This window comes from Balaenoptera physalus, assembly GCF_965194825.1.
Source record: "Balaenoptera physalus genome assembly, chromosome: 3".
Taxonomy (NCBI): domain Eukaryota; kingdom Metazoa; phylum Chordata; class Mammalia; order Artiodactyla; family Balaenopteridae; genus Balaenoptera; species Balaenoptera physalus.
This window is the reverse complement of record NC_138890.1, coordinates 125420775-125437840: the sequence shown is the minus strand read 5'-3', so window position 1 is coordinate 125437840 and position 17066 is coordinate 125420775. Positions and strand designations below refer to the sequence as shown.

Here is a 17066-nt window from a genome sequence, read left to right as displayed (position 1 = left end):
CATCCTGGAATTTTTTAAAAATTTGTATTTTCTTCTAGTTTATATGAACTTAACTTTTTACATTCAACTATTTAGTTATCCTGTGATTTATTTTGGCTTATGCTTTACTTTCTGAAGAAAAAAGTTTCTGACTTCCTGCTCTACAAATGGTATATCTTATTTTACTAATCAGAGCTTTCTTGTTCATGGAATTATATCCATATCTACTGGAACTCTTTTTTTCCTGCTCTAGGCTCATTTGGCTACACTTTTGTGTCATTAGTATAAATATTTTCCAAATTTGTTGGTGGAATTGAAGTGTAGTAGATTAACTATTAAAAAACAAAGTTGAAAGTGATTCAAAATCATTAAAACATCTTTCTGTTTCAGCTTGGTGTGTGCAGTGAGTTATACAACTCAGGGTGGAGAAAAAATGTATTTTAGAAAATTCTTCAAATTTCAGGTATTGATATGACAGTGGTAAATAGTGCTTAGATGCCCTTTTTTCCCCTAGGAAATTACTACTATTTATCTGCAGTAAAAACAAACTCCAAATAAAGCAAATAGCTTAATATTTTTGGATTTGTCTTATTACTAGCAATCTAAAGTTGGACTAAAGTAAGTTAAATAAAAGCAGAGAAATTATCATTGTGCTTACTAGCAATCTAAATTTGGACTAAAGTAAGTTAAATAAAAGCAGAGAAATTATCATTGGCAATGTAATGTTTTATCCAGAAAAAAAATTTGTTGTGTTTTCATTCCTTGACAAAACACAAAAGAATCTAGAAGAAGGATAAAATGAGTGTAAAGTCCAGACAAAGTAAGTGTAAACAATATCAGATTTCTAAAGAAATATTTAAATGAGAGATTATTGTCTTGGGCTAAGTGGACCAAGCTTCCTTCAGAGACTTCATGAGTCACTGAAATCGTAGTTAGAATTTTTTATTTATACACAATTTTCAAAGTCCATAATCAAAAATAGTTGAAAACCACTGTTTTAACACATGTATGTGTGTGGATAGGGAAATGAGATGACCATATACAGTTATGTAGATCTAGATATGATACTATATATATTTTTCATTCCTCTGTTTGTAAGTGGAAGAAAAAGTACCAGCAATAGGAAGAAAAATTTTGCTTTATTCTATTGCTTTTGTTATCACTCATCTGTTTAAGATTTTGCATGCCTTTTAAGAGAAAATAAAAGGTTTGATTGCTTATTTTGATAAACATGCTTTGTGAAATATATGGAGAGAAATACACAAAAATATATGTGTTCAGTTTAACAAACTATTATGAAGTACAAATCCATATAACTCATGTAACTATTACCCAGTCAAGAAATTACAGTGGCTTTTTTAAAAATGCATTTGGGATTGTTTTTGTTTTTGTTTTTACAAGAGTATTGCATACCCATTAGAAAAGTCTATTACAATTAAAATTGGAAAATGCCTTTGACAGTTTTAAGCCCTATGATTTAAAACAGATAAACAAAATAAATGGTCAAATGATAATAATCTCCTTTGATTGATATGCTTTATTCAACTAGGTTCTCAAACCACTGGATGTGAAAACCAAATTTTACAATGCAGAGGTAAGTGTTGAGCACTTAATGGGATTTCAGGTTCAGCATTAAGATCTTATTTGACTAAAATTCTCATGTAATACATTTCTTTTCATATCAGAGTAAATTGCTGATATGACTGTGAATTACTTGTGAAAAATGAGCATAAAGTTCAATTGAAAGTGAATAATTTCACTGCAGATCTCTTTTAATCTGCTGTTTTCAACTGACATGGAATCAATATGCCTTGATTTTTATTCTTGTTAATTTTGTGAGGCTTTCACCCCCTTTCATTAAATGATTGCCCTGTGCTTCCATTTAATAGTTGTTGTTACTGCCTAAAAACATTAGCAATCTGTTAAATATTTTATAAATGTGGTTGTGATATTACAAAAATTGAAGTGGTAGAGCCAACCCTGCAAAAAAGATTTAATATTCACATAGAAAAATATTAAGTTGAGCTCAGTACATTAAATTCTTTGTCCTGGGAAGTCAGTGTGCCAGCCAGAGTTAGGTTGCTAAGTTTAGTGAATGGTTTGAAATGCTCCTTGGGAGAAACAAATTTGGCAAAAATACAGAAAGAAGTAACTTTTAGAATAGAAGATTATCTTCTTTCCGAACAAAAGAGATAAAATAGAATTTTCCATAAAGAAAAGGTTTTATGGCTTGGATTTCTTTTACAAAATTCTATTTTATCCTGGTATCTAGATCTCCAGAAAAAGCAGATTTCTTAATGGGCCTTTTACCCCCCCCAAAATCATGTGTTTCATATCACAGTGATAAACTCAAAGATATTCAAATGCAGTATTTTGAAATGAAAATTTTGTCTATTACTCCAAAACCAGGTGATCAGAAATTTGTAGTCACATGTCAAATTTGATATATATTTTTACCATCAGCATCTGAATTTTTATTCACTATAAAGTTTGTACTACAGCTGGGCATACTAAGACATCTAAGATAAGGAACCTAACCTTAAAGTAAAAACCTATTAGGAGAAAAGAAAAAAGTGCATAAAATAACAAAAGTAGCTGGTATAGTGTATAGTGAGACTAAAGAGCATGACACAAAAGGATGTGCTACAGGAACTCAGGGGATGAGATTCTGGAGTAGTCTAAAGAAGCTTCATGGAAAAGGAAGAGAACTGCATCAGTGTCTAGAAGGAATAGGTGTTAGAAACGTCAGAATGTCAGAGCAGTGAAGGCATTCCAAGCAGAGTTGGAAATACAAGTGGAACATAGAGTACGTAGTGAAGAGTATACGTATTTGATGCGAGGATACAGTCTCATCAAGATTACTAGACGTTTAAAGGCACATATAGGAAGGCACATATTAAACTATTTCAGGTTTTCTTTGTTGAAATATGGTGGTACATTAAGATACTTGTCAAGTAGTTTATCACAATATTCAGAGTGAGTTGCAAATTGTTTTTTAAATTGCTAGTTATTCCATAAATAACATAAAAGTAACATACTCCCCAAAAAGTAAGGAAAAAACCCACAAGTCCACCACACTAAAAAGTAGTTGGTTCTTCATTAACCCATATTCTCTTTCAGTCTTTACTCATTTATATATAATATTCTGTTTTTATAATCATAGTAACAATTTTGTTTGCTTTTTCAGTTAACATTAAGTATAGACATAATTTTTAATCTAAACTTTGCCAACAAACTTCAGCTAAAAAATTTTAGTAAAATTCTGAACTTTTGAAAATAGACATTTTTTTAAAAATGAGGAGTGAACAAATAGCATTTAGGATCTCTCTAAGATATTTGTTATTACCTATTAGGCAAACAAATACTGTTCTGCCTGTAACATGAAGCAGATTCTATGGACTCCATCTAGGAAATTCAGGTAAATTGTAGGAGTTAGTTAACCACTCTGATATCAGTAGTTCATGTTCATTACACTATGCCATAGTCCTTACACGACAACTGTTATTAGCCCCACATTTGTCTCAAACATGTTTTTTATGCTGCTTCTAAAAATTCTAATACTATGTGAATCACCTAAAGGAAAACAAGTTTTGTGAGAAACTTTGTTGTAGTCTTCTAATATAAGAAAGCCTTGTAAAAAAAAAAAATTGGTAACATTAGAAGCTAGGCGTCAAACCTTTGGTGACAGCTCCATGCCAGGTACTAAAGAGAAATAAATATAAACTGAACATCTTCCCAGTCCTCACGGTACTTAGATCTAGTGGAGGAGACTGACATGACATAAATACAGTGTAAGCATCCCCACCCACCCCGATCATGAAGTGTACTTATTCTCTGGGAACATAGGTGAAAAATGATTTCCAGCTATGTGTTTGATGAAAGAGCTGACATTTGAGATGGCCCTTGGTAAATAAGTAGCTTTAGCAATATATATGTGAAAAAAAGACAAACTGTGAAATCTGTTAACTCTCATTTGTCTGAAGTGGTCTAGCCCAGCATTCCCTGAAGTGTGATCAGTGGAACTCTAATCACCCAAGATCCTCCTTGAAAAAATGATTCCATTATTAGATAAATTTAAGAGAAGCTATACAGTGTATATCTATTCTGAATGTGGCAGATAGTATATGCCCAACCTAAGTAATCTATGAAGAATTACAAAGTGAGTAAAGGACTTATAGAACTAGAAAGGCATGGGATATACCTCTCTCCCCCAAGATATGCCCTTGAATATTTGCTCCTGTTTAAGTATTCACCTATAGTGTTCTTCTCTATTCATTTAACCTTAGCAGTTTCACCTTTTTAGAAGAATGATTTGTCATATTTCTTTGTGTTACTTTCTGTTTACTTCCTTGTTTTACTAATGCTGTCTTGTTTAGTAAATTAAAAAAAAATGCAGAAATGCATTTTATTTTAAAGTTAGTTATTCTTTTTCTTTAACATTTAATCTGATTTTTCTAATTTTTCTTTTTTATTTTTCCATTAGAGTGACCTCAGTTCTGTGGTAATTTGATTTTTTATTATAAATTTATATGCTTTTCTTACTTACCACTTTTTGACTCTGCCTAATTAATCTCTCTTTACAAAACATAGTGGAAAAACAAAGTTAGTTGTGAATATACTTACGTGACTTCAAAAATATGTATATAATTTGTACTTTTTATATTATATTGATCGTCTTATTCTATGGGAAAAAATACATCAAAGATTAAATTGTCATATTGAAACAATTATATTCTTATTTTTAGTGTGTTTCCTGTAGGTATTTTTAAAAAGAGGCATATTAACCTTGTTTAAAATAGCCTCAGGATTTTCAACCTCTTAATATAAAATATCCTACTATACTTCAATTCTTTGAGTAAACTGTGTAGTTGAAATTCATCTTCAAATGAGCAGTGGTTTTAGTTTTAAGTCTGGGTCAGGTAAAGATGGCCCTTTGACAACAGTAAACAGAAGAAAATTAAATTTTCCCATGTTGACTAAAATCATATTTTCAAATTTCTATTTAATATAAGCAGCATTTGCTTATAACACATTATATACATGATAAAAACATCAACTGCCTTAGCACTGAATTCTTAATTTTTTAAATGTCAAGTTATTTCATGCTAACTGTTCAAACTAGCTTAATTTTCCATTATGCAGCTTGTTTTTCTTTCATTTTATCTAAGCTCTTCTAAGCTTATGCAGAAATTGCATTTTTAAATTTGAAATGTGGGTCTATGGTTATTTTTTTTAAAGCAATGGATCGATGGGATATTTTTTTTTTGAGAAAAAGTAACAGAATAATGCCTTTGAGTGTGTACTTCTTTTAAACTGATAAATCGTATTTCTATTTTCATTAGAGCACATGTGCCAAGGACTAAAGGATCTGTTTTGTTTTAGATAATAATACATTAAATTATAACTTCATCATTATATTTTTGCAAATGATTTCTACTTTCCTGGATTTAGTGTTAAAAAACTCATAAGTGCCAAAAATTTTCAGTCATAGTTTATTTCTGTATATATATTACTATGAAACTTCTGAATAAAATAATTCCAGAATATCCTTAGTATACCATTTTATGTATAGGTTTTTATCAAAAATGAGCCAAGTTTTCTGTTATCCTCCAATATATACCCCCCAAAATAACCAAATAGCATAAAAAGAAGAATGTTTAACGTAAATAATTAGGGAATTTAAAATATTATGTAAAAGTACATATGTAAGTTACCCATTGACTGAAATAGTGCTGTATAGCACCAGATTTCCCTAAGTCACTAAGACCACAAAATACCTTTTGTTTGATTTAAAAACTTAAAGATTTCAAGTATAATTCACATATTTTTTTGCTCTAAATATACATTTTCAATGAACCAAGAAATCACTAATGACTACTTAAAAAAATGCTTTAATTATAAAGTTAAATTCTTATAAGATTATAAAATAGGTTATTTGCTATACTATCTAAATTGAAGTAACATGAAAATTGAAATTATTAAATTATGCTGGAATATTATAACAAAGACCTAATTATCTTAACACATCTCTGAAATGATAGGTGCACAGGTATATTCATTATACTAAATTGCATTTTCACATTTTAATGACTTACCAGAAAATTTAGGATATATGTAAATGAAATTCCAGTTAAGCGTTTTTGGATATCAATACAAAAAATATTATAGTTATCCCCCATCCATTGTTTGACAACTTACCAGTTGACTAACACTTGACTTTGCCCCTGTGAATTATGTTAGGAGAACAATTTCTTTTCTTGCATTAATTATGATAACTTTGATTTGCAGGCATGAACTAATCACATTTGTGGTTAATGTTTTTTCTTCATATAAATCAGATATTGTTGTTGTGGTAAAGTACTTTAAACACCAGCATACTTTGGTGTATTTTTTTTTCATATTTTCAGACTGATGAAGTATTTCTTGAAGCCCAGATTCAGAATATTACAACCTCACCCATGTTTATGGAGAAAGTTTCATTGGAGCCATCTATAATGTACAATGTAGCAGAATTAAATTCAGTCAACCAAGCTGGAGAATGGTGAATATGGATTATGAAGTGTTCGCTTTTATTTTGAAAGATATGAACTTTTCTAACGTTGTTACTCGTGGGTGGTTTAAAAATTTTTTTAAGGGATAGACATTATTTTATTAGAGAAGTTTTAAATTTATAGAAAAATTGACCAGAAAGCACAGCATTCCCACATGCCCTCCTCCCCACTTACAGGATCCCCTGTTATTTACATCTTGTTTAATGTGGCACATTTTTTACAATCGATGAACTAATACTGATACTTATTAACTGAAGTCCATAGTTTACGTTAGGGTTCACTCTTTGTGTTGTGCATTCTGTGGGTTTTGACAAATGTGGTGACACATAGCCATCCTGACTGTAGGATGTAAAATAGTTTCACTGCCCTAAAAATCTATGGTCCACCTGTTCAGCCCTCCCTTCACATGAAAATAACATCCTAGCCATTTGTACTTGAAGCACTTATTATTTTAAATTTTTGTAACAATTCAGTGAGATAAATATGGAACATTTCATCCTTATCCTGCAAATGATAAAACTGAGGCATGGGAAGAAATGATGGAGAAGTTAGAAGGGGTAAGAGTAAGCAGTGAGTTTTAAGGAGTATTCTCTTAACATCAAAAGGAGTGAGCATAGGAATAGATGATCTAATTTTTCATGAAAATGAAATACACATCTTTATAGGTAATTTAGAAAAAGAATAAATAAATGTAGGGTTGATATTAATATGGATAAGAAGGTAATAGCTGGAGAAAGTACCTGATTTTAATAATCAAGAATGAAAAATTTACTTTTACTTATTATGGGGGTTACAGTAAAGTTCATAGCCTCTCATACCCCCACAGAGGAAAACAATAATTTTCCACTCATTTCCTGATCTTTTAATTAATTTTGAAAAATGATTAGTTAGAATGGTATGTTTCTTTTTATTCTAAACTATTTGCTTTCATAATTTTAGAGAAGAGACAGGATACTTAAGGTTCTGATTTCTATTGCTTTTTTTCAGTTAATCGATGTATGTCCAATGCTTCAGGTAATATATTGCATTCTATTATAAAGAATCTCAAGATTTTCCATATCAACTGAAAAAAAATTAAAGAAAAATAAGTCCTCTCAGTACAAAGTCCTTTTCACTGTGTTGAAACCACCGACCTGTTGTATTCTGGATCTTTGGATGGTAAATCATTCAGTTCCTGTCCAAAGGAACAATCACAGCTATGGTTTTTCTTCTAAAAGGTTCTAGAGAATTTTTTCCATCTCTATCTCCACCCCACAGTGTAACTACATTTGGGTCAAGAGCATATCTGCAGCCAATGGATACACGCCAGTACTTGTACTGCCTAAAACCCAAGAAGGAGTTTGCAGAAAAAGCAGGCATCATTAAGGGAGTAACGGTAATTGGAAAATTGGATATAGTATGGAAAACAAATCTAGGTGAAAGGGGAAGATTACAGACCAGCCAACTTCAAAGAATGGTGAGTCTAGAAAAAAAACTGATGGGGGTTTTGGTGTGTGGTGTGCAGATAGTTAGAACAACTTAAATTTTCCTAGGTCTGTCACTAAAAATTCAGAGCACTATAAAAGACATTGATATTACTGGAGAATAAAAAGACTAATAATTTCACTGATATCTAGGTAGAAAATTGGTATTGATATGAATGGGAAATTTTCAAAGTTAATTTATGCATTATACAAGGTTTTTTACTTTACCAAACAAATTTAAATAACTGCATATCAATTGTTTCCTCCTATGGTAATTTGTCCTCACCATTATCTGACTTCCACTATATTAAAGTTTTCTTTTTTTGCAATGTCTTGGAACTCTTGGACTTATACTACATTTACCTACTCAGTTCATACCTTTTTTAAAGATATTTAAAATGTGGGTCATCTGAAACTCAGGTGAGTCCCACTCAAATTATCTTGTAAACATAGGTTGGATATTTTACCTAATTTCTACTCCGAGAGTATGGATAGCTACCAGCCTTCTTTTTCTTGTGCTAGTGAGACTATACTACAGAATCCTCTGTTTATACTGAATATCACCTACTGCGATATATTCTAAAATTTACTTTTCTTTTACTGTTTGAGGTAAAAATTGAAAAAAATAAAGAGAGAGAGAGATTATCACTGGGCCTATTTTTAAATATAGCCATTAGCTATCATCCTGCCATGGCATGTTGATTCTGTTGTCTGTCCCTGCCAGTGTGTCTTGTGAACAGACATGATTTTCTTGGATCATTTCAGTGACCTTCCTTTTCCTGTTTTACCTATGAAGAGTTACGTATGTATAAGCTACAGTATCTTTGGAAAGTATCCCTTTAAGATCAGACCCCCTGAAATTCCTTTACTATTTACCTGTGAGATTCATTTTAACTTTGGAGTAATTGGAGTAACATGGAGTAATTATAACAAAAGCAGTCGGGGTCTATAGTGCTATTCTGTAGGCAATAGCAGCAAAAGAAGTTAGAATGACTGTGGTACCCTCATTAAAATGAAAAGGTTTTGTAATAGATTTATGTTAACTGTATTGCTTTTTCTCTTAGGCTCCAGGTTATGGAGATGTTAGGTTGTCTTTGGAGGCAATCCCAGATACTGTAAACCTAGAAGAACCTTTTCATATTACTTGTAAAATAACAAACTGCAGGTAATGCCAGTATTTGTGGATGGATGTCCTTTCTTCCTCACCTACTTAATAGAGAATTTTAAAATCTTTTAAATATGCTATCTCCTTGTAAGTTTCCTCTTGCCGTATAGTCTTCTCTGATGTTGACATTGAATGCTGTAAAGTTCTTCATCTGGTAGCTGTATATTACATATCTTAGAGGTCCTACACTGTATTAGGCATTTTTTGTATTTTGTTTCCGTACCTATGAGGTAGGTATTAATTATTCACATTCTTTGCAAGAGAAAGCCAATTCAGAGGTTGTGGCTTATTCACCCTCAGAGAGCTAGAAAAGATGAGATCAGAATCTGAAATCGGGTGTATTTGACTTCAAAGTCCATGTTCTTTTCCTCATTTACACTTCCTTCACACTTCAGATTAGTAAAACATGAACTAGTAGTTTCTTATGGAATACATTATAGATTTACTGTAATGAGATAGATTTTTCTGAGCCATACTTATACCTGACCTGTATCTTAAGTATTAAGAAAGTTAGAAGTGGTTATGAATTTAATATAGGGGATAACCATAGATTGGAAAACAGGGCTTTGATAATAGAGTATAATCTAGCTATTGCGAAACAGAGCACAGGGCTTTGAAGCCAGAAAAACCTAGGATTAAATCCCAGTCCTATCACTTTTCTACTGCTTGTATTACTACTTGGTGTGTATGATTAATTGGGGCATTTTGATAATATTGCAGTGATGACTCCCTATCCTCTTAGTCCAAATGTATAATCCTTTTTAATTCTGTATTCCTTACAACTTTATAATATTAGGGAGATAAGAAAGAAGTATTAATCCTTCAGAATTACAAAAATACCTACTTCCCCTGTGAAGCTTCCTAGACCCTCCCGTGCGCAATCATCCCTTTCTCTGTCATAGCAAATTGTAATATAGTTTTTTAGTGGTATTAATATATTGCTATAATCATTAGTCTCTTCCTCACTGAACTGTGAATAATTCAAGAAAAGGGATCATGTCTTACCCAGCATTATAAATGCAGTGCCTGGCACATCATAGGAGCTCAGTAGACAACACACACAGGATAAAGACCCTGTGCATATAGGGTGTGCTTTTGGATTTTTGGTTTGTTTTGCATTTTTGAGTTATAACAAATCGGTTATTGACCAAATGACAAAGTGCTGTAATAAATAAAGAAGTTTATTTGGGTATTCACTTTACCTTCTGGCGATTCAAGTAAGTTTTCTAAAAAGCACTTGTTTCTTAGATCTTCAGTTTCCTCATCTCTAAAAATGGGATTTCCACTCCCCCCAACACACAAAGACACATACACACAACATACACTTACCGGAGTTTTGTGAAACGTAATGAGAAAATTCATGCATTGCACCTAAACTGGTCTGTGGCACACAGTGAACATTTCAGATTTTGCGGGGGGGAGATGGAGACATATAAAAGCTAAACATCATTAAATCAACATGTCTAAAAATCAAGTTTGAATTTAAAATTTAAATAAGTATTTAAAATGTGGAGCCAACTCCAAGGAGCAAGAAAGAGCTTTAAAGAGTTGAAAGCAAGTCATGAATGGTGGTAGAGTAGCAGACCGTTTTCATTATGAGCCTTTCGGTTTTGGTTTTGTTTTTAAAAACAATGTGCATACTTTCATTAAAAGTTTTTTTTTTTAACTTAAGTTTAAGTTGAACTGGTGGTATCAATATAAGCAGAGTTAGTCTTTTCGTGTTAATTGAACATCTGAATAGTTTTACTTATAAATCTTGCCATTTTCTATGTTATCTGCGTGGTAGAGGAACATAGATTAAATAGAAAAAGCACTGGACCAGACTCAGTTTATCTTTTTCTTTCCTGTACAGTGCCCTACAGAAATAGGAAGGATGCATAGCAACAAGATTAGACACAGATGTCTGGAAGTCTTCCAGAGAAATGGCAAACTGTTAACAGATCAGCACCAGGGAGCCAGTGTTCAATAACAGAACCAGAAAGCCTACATCCAGACAGGCAGATTAGTCTCAGTGTCACTGTAAATCCCAGAAGACACCATCTCCTTTAATTTTCCTGATTCTACCTTAAGTGAAATAAAAATGATATGATAGCTTTTCATTTCTGTTCCTGGTTTTCTGCTGGACACCCAGAAAAGAAATTCACCCACAATAGTGGAAGAAATATTGCAGTACCTCTTTGTGAAAGGAACAAGATTTATTCTTGTTTTTCCGATTCCTCCAGCAGTGAAAGGACGATGGATCTCGTTTTGGAAATGTGCAATACCAGTTCTATCCACTGGTGTGGCATTTCAGGAAGACAGCTTGGAAAGCTCCATCCAAGTTCCTCTCTCTGCCTTGCCCTCACTCTACTGTCTTCAGTACAGGGACTGCAAGTATGCTCTCTTTTCAATAATTTCGGTATTTGGGGGCTATTAATCCATAGTCATTTATTATATCCATTCTTTCTCTGGTCATTACCAATGAATGAAATCTTAGGTCTATATTTTTCTCTCAATAGAGTGTCTCCGGCTTAAGACTAACAGACACGTTCTTAAAGAGAACATATGAATATGATGACATCGCACAAGTCTGCGTGGTATCTTCGGCCATTAAGGTGGAAAGCTGAAGAAAATTTCCAACGTTATGCTTGTCATTGAGTTTCCCAGAACTTTCTGTATTTTTGTCACTTTTGTAAAATGATCAAGTCAACAGTAAAAATAAGTATATATTATTTACATTTCTTTCCTGTAAAACAGTTAAAATATTAAATATTTGTTTTGAAAAGAACCATCTACTGATTTTATCTTGTGAGTTACAGTCTAGATGAACATTTGTATATTTTCCACACATATGCTATTTTGTTTCATTTTAAATGACCATTGGACTTTGTTCTCCAAAAGCTCTATATTTGAGGCCATTTGTCCCTAGCAGGTATCTTGAATAATGGTCAGCAAACTTTTCATGTAAAGGGCCAGATACTACATATTTTAGACCTTGCAGTCCATGTGGTTTCTATTGAAAATGCTCAACTCTGCTGTTGTAGTGCAAGAGCAGCCATTAGGCAAAAATTGCACAGCAGCGTTTACAAAAACAGACAGCTGGCCAGATATGGCCTGCAGGCCGTAGTTTGCTGACCTCAATCTAGAAGATACAGTTGTTTCTTAGAACTTTAGAATTCTTACCATACTTTACTTAGAAGTATTTCCGTTAACCCCAGTTTTTTCCCTCAGTCAATATAAAAAGTTTAAAATAACCGGGGTGGTCCTCATGTAATCTTGTATTTGCTAACACAATATGAGTTTTTCTACTTGTTTTCAAAATTATCGTATTGGTATCTGTGTTTGTGTGTACATACAAACACACGTCTAACTTTCAGTTACTAACAGCAGATCAGAATTGGTTTTATTTCTTAAATTGTTGATTACTCTGTTAACTAAGAAGTCTGATAATTTCCTAATTCTAAGCCAAAAAAGTCCTGTTTTTTTTTTCCCATTGAAAAATAAGCCAGTTATTTTCATAAGGCATACTTAAAGGATTTCCAGCTTCTGATATTTGCTTTTGAACTCTACATCATGTATTAATATTACAAAACTTTCTATCTCTGCATGTAATCACACTAATTTACTTATGCCATATACAAAACAATGAGAAAGTTAAGACTATAAACAACTTTATATCATGAATGTAATAAAAGTTTCAATATTTTGAAAACAAAAGCTAATACTGTTAAATAAAAACTTATTTTGCTAAGTTGAAATTCAAGGATGTATATATAATTGCTTACATGTAAAGAGTGCATAAAGTCAAATACAAAAGTTGGTTTTTCTTAAATGCATAATTATTTATTGCCATGACAAACTGTTTGGTCCAAAATGAAAGCTATATTCAGAATGAGATTTGCCCTTAAATTGGAGAGGTAATCAATGAAATGTCTGTGCAAAATAAAGTGCAAGCAGTATAAAATTGAAGTCTGTGTTTCCTCCAAAATGAGTACAATTGATTAAATGATGAAATAAGACTTTATAGCCACTGCACTGGATACTGCGATAACTTTTCAAGCATCTTCTCATGACTGAACCTTCTGTTTCATTCTGTTTCAAATTTTTAAAGTAACATATAATGGTCACTTGGAATCTGCTATATAATTTGACTTTTAATTACAAAGACTCCTTTTATAAGCAATACCTAGACACATAATGTTCCTTCTTTAAGTAAAGTTTAGAAAATGTCATCTTAGAAAGGATCTGTTTAAACCATGTTATAAAAATTACCTAAACAATTTGGTACATTAAGTGGAAATGTCATTTGCGTAAAAAGGACATTGTAAATTTTACATAGCATCATAACAGCTACAGCTACTATAATGAAAAGTGGTTAATGGAAGTCAGTTATTCCTAAGTAGAATGTATATAAAGATTTACTTTAATGCCCTCTTATTTCAGACAAGCAAAATAACTTTTGGAGCATTGTTTATCATTTTAAGAGTAGCTAACACAATACAGCTACACAAAACCTTCTTGCAATAGCGTGCAATGCAGTAATTCCAAAGTGATGAAAGTACTTAAAAAGCAAAAATGGCTTGAATAGAATGGAAATCCAGGTAAGTGGACAGATTATCTAGGTTTAATTCGTTATGGATGGTATATTAGAAAAGAAACAAACTAGAAGGATGAAATGGAAGAAATACACCAATTCGCATTACTGCATGTAAAAAGAATGGCTACCTTAACTACAGATATTAGTAAATCAAAACATTTGTTTTAAACTGTTTTTTCTTATAATGTCTTCAATTTTGGTATCAAAGTAATGGTGAAATAAAATGAGTTGGGAAGTGTTTCCTCTTCTGTTTTCTGGAAGAGATTGTGTAGAATTGGTATTAAGTGTTTGGTAGAATTCACCATTGAAACTGGACCTGTATCTTTCTTTTCTGGAGGATATCTTTATTTCTTCAGTGAGCTTTGGTAGTTTGCATCTTACAAGGAATTTGTTTCATCTAAGTTGTTAAATACATGGGTGTAGAGTTGGTCATAGTATTTTCTAATAATCTTTTAAATGTCTACAGGGTCAGCAGTGATATCCCCTCTTTCACTTCTGATACTGTTGATTCATATTTTCTCTATTTTCCTAGTCAGTTAGAGGCTTACCAATTTTACTTATCTGAAAGCATTTTTAATGCACTCAAGATAGTTATGCTAGGAACCTTTTCTTACTCAACACTGGATAAGAATGTTTTTTGGTTTTTTTTGGCCGTGCCGCGCAGCTTGTGGGATCTTAGTCCCTGACCAGGGATTTGAACCTGGGCCTTCAGCAGTGAAAGCGCCGAGCCTTAACCACTGGACTGCCAGGGAATTCCCAAGAGTGATTAACTTTTAATTAAGGATCAAGTCTGCTTTTTTTTTTTATCACAGTCATCACTTTCCTATGATTAGTTAGTACTTTATTGTGTGTAACATTTGAACACCAGGATCTGAATTTAACTTCATGAAAAATTAAGTTGATTTAGATGCAATATAGGAGACTTAATTCAGAAGGCTTAGCTTAGATTTAAGTCCCGCTCTGCTCTGACCAGAACTGTAGGTTCATGTAGCTCTTCCTTGTAGCCTGAACCCAGGCAGTTAGGTGTTTTGCTGGCCTAAAAGAAATCTCTAACCTAGTGTTGCTTTAAATTAAGAGTCCTTTGGACCTACATCGGAACCACTTGGTGTGCTATTTGAAATGGTGATTCCCAGACCTTATTACAGGACCTACTAAATAAAAACTGAAAAGTGTGCCCCTGAATCTGCATTTTTAACAAATCCCCAGGTGACTCTTACAGTGATTAGAACCACTGTTCTAATCTCACAAAGGGAAAAAAGGGAAAGTTGGCTTTTAAACTTCAAAATACCAAGTAATTAGCCTTTTGAGGAGAACAGTTATAGTAAAGCCCTGATCATCATCGGTATTACTGATTTAATTTTATATTACTTTCTATTTCAGTTGTATCTCACAACACTTGTGAAATTTATGTGTCCGCCAACCTTACCAATTTCATAATAACAAACCAAAGAAATTACAGTTGGAATTAGAACAGTCGCATCCATCACTATAGTTAAAGCCATTCCACTAACACTTAGTGCCACGTCTCTCCACTAACATGTATTCTAATTTCAAGAAAATATTTCAAGTCCCCTGTTACGTTTAAGCTACATCAAATTAAGGTTAAGCATAAAAGCGACATGCCAAGCCAAATTATAGCAGAGGATTAACATGAACAAGCAGTGATAGTGATAGATGCTTTTTGTAACCCATCAAATAATTACTGAGTTTAAAAAAATCAGTGTTTACAGGCACATAATTAAATGCCACCTAGAAAATCCTTAACTTAAGGGCCAAGCCATTGGTTTATTTAAATGTAGATATATTTGAGAGTTTCCATGGTAAGGTCACCACTGGGGAAATTGTGCTAATTAAACTGAATAGTTACACAACTGACCTAACCAGTATCATTAAGGGTTTCTAAATGTATTTTATTACGTACTTAGCGTAAGTGGCCATGCTAATGTTATCAATACCAAACTGCAGGCAAGATTAGTTAAGAACTATGCAAAAAACCTGAGCACCCTACATTCACTTTCTATACATTCACAGCATCTATTTTTTGCTTTTCTAAACAACACTGAATACTGCTTTCCACCAACTCTTAAGATTTCATCACCCAACAGAACAAGCAGCATTAAAGATAGTACTGGTCCATATCATATCATCTATTCATTACTGATTGCACTATCAAAGCTAAACCCAGTATCGAATTTCTTCTCTCTAGAGATGCTGCTCAGTGGCAAGTATATTTCCCCTAAATCAGCGTGAGAAACCTTTCCTCTTAGTCATCTCCCCTTTCAAAAAGTTTGCCTACAGGAATTTGGTGCTAGAGAATTCACCAGTAAACAGCCTTACTGTTCAATAAATATACTCTGCTATTAAATCTAGTATACAAATATGATGAAGATATGAAAATGGAACCCTGTCCAGTTAAGTGCTATACTGGCACTTAACAAGGCTACTGATGATCACTCGTTTACAAAGGAATCGTGTTATGTTCAAGTCTGTTTGTGATAAACCTATTGTCTAGACAGATTTATTTTTTAGGTTTGTTTTTGTTTTGGCCACTATCTACAGCAGACACTTCAGAGCCATCGCCATTTGCATTCTGGGCTAGGGCCCCTGGTCAAGTCAGGAATGTTCTTCAGTACTGCTGCTGAATGACCTGCTCCGGATGTGATTTCTAAGTTGCTCTATAAGTTCAGGATTCTGCTGCTGTATCTGCTGAGCAAACTGCTGTCCCCTGTAGTAAAGAGGCAAAGTCATTTGAATTAGGGAATTTCCAATCACACAATACCAATGCAAAAAGAACTGCAGAAGATGTGGGTACTACCCAAAGGGAACTTTTTCTATTAAAGCAAGTTTTAGATTCATGACTTTAGTATCTGCAAGTTTACCAGTGCCTCCATATAGTATTACTACAGTGCAGTGTTCTTCATGAGAAATGAAACACCCAAGCTAAAAAGTGAGTTCCTGAATTGAGTGAAATCCACCCCCCGCCCAGTGCTTAACCACAGATAAGTAAAGGGCTAAAAAGTATATGTTTTTATTGTATGTGCACAAATATAATGCAGGGTATTTGTTCTTGTACTCAAGTCTTAGTCTCTTATATAACAGGTGTCACACCCATTTTGGGATGCTTATGAAGTCACCCAACAGAACTGATTTTTAGAAAGGCAAAGAAATTTAATCCAAATTCCTGAGTGTGTGCCTCCCAACTGCAAGTGTTAGGTATCACTATAATCATGCCACTTAAAGATCACTCTAAAAATGCCATATTGCAAGTGAGTTTACATAGCTGTGATCACAAACAGAAAATAACACTTGTTGCTTCATATAATATTTCCAGT

The 17066-nt window shown here is 32.9% G+C and overlaps 2 protein-coding genes across 6 annotated transcripts in view; one reads left to right on the top strand and one right to left on the bottom strand.

Moving 5' to 3' along the window:
- The window catches only part of TRAPPC13 (trafficking protein particle complex subunit 13), a 34119-nt gene extending 21013 nt beyond the window's left edge, over positions 1-13106 (top strand). Inside the window, exons 6-13 of one of the 4 annotated variants that reach the window (XM_082457329.1) lie at positions 370-442; positions 1529-1573; positions 4463-4480; positions 6387-6520; positions 7788-7986; positions 9058-9158; positions 11384-11531; positions 11657-13106. In XM_082457329.1, the coding sequence (XP_082313455.1) occupies positions 370-442; positions 1529-1573; positions 4463-4480; positions 6387-6520; positions 7788-7986; positions 9058-9158; positions 11384-11531; positions 11657-11764 (826 nt within the window). In that variant the 3' untranslated portion in view covers positions 11765-13106. Of the gene's footprint in view, positions 1-369; positions 443-1528; positions 1574-4462; positions 4481-6386; positions 6521-7787; positions 7987-9057; positions 9159-11380; positions 11532-11656 lie in introns of all 4 variants that reach the window. The other 3 variants (XM_082457328.1, XM_082457331.1, XM_082457330.1) reach the window with 3 other exon arrangements.
- Positions 13107-16223: 3117 nt separating this feature from the next.
- SGTB (small glutamine rich tetratricopeptide repeat co-chaperone beta) overlaps positions 16224-17066 on the bottom strand; it is a 45855-nt gene continuing 45012 nt past the window's right edge. For both annotated transcript variants that reach the window (XM_082457378.1, XM_082457379.1), the window contains exon 11: positions 16224-16459. In XM_082457378.1, coding sequence (XP_082313504.1) covers positions 16348-16459 — 112 coding nt within the window. In that variant the 3' untranslated portion in view covers positions 16224-16347. The remainder of the gene's footprint in view (positions 16460-17066) is intronic.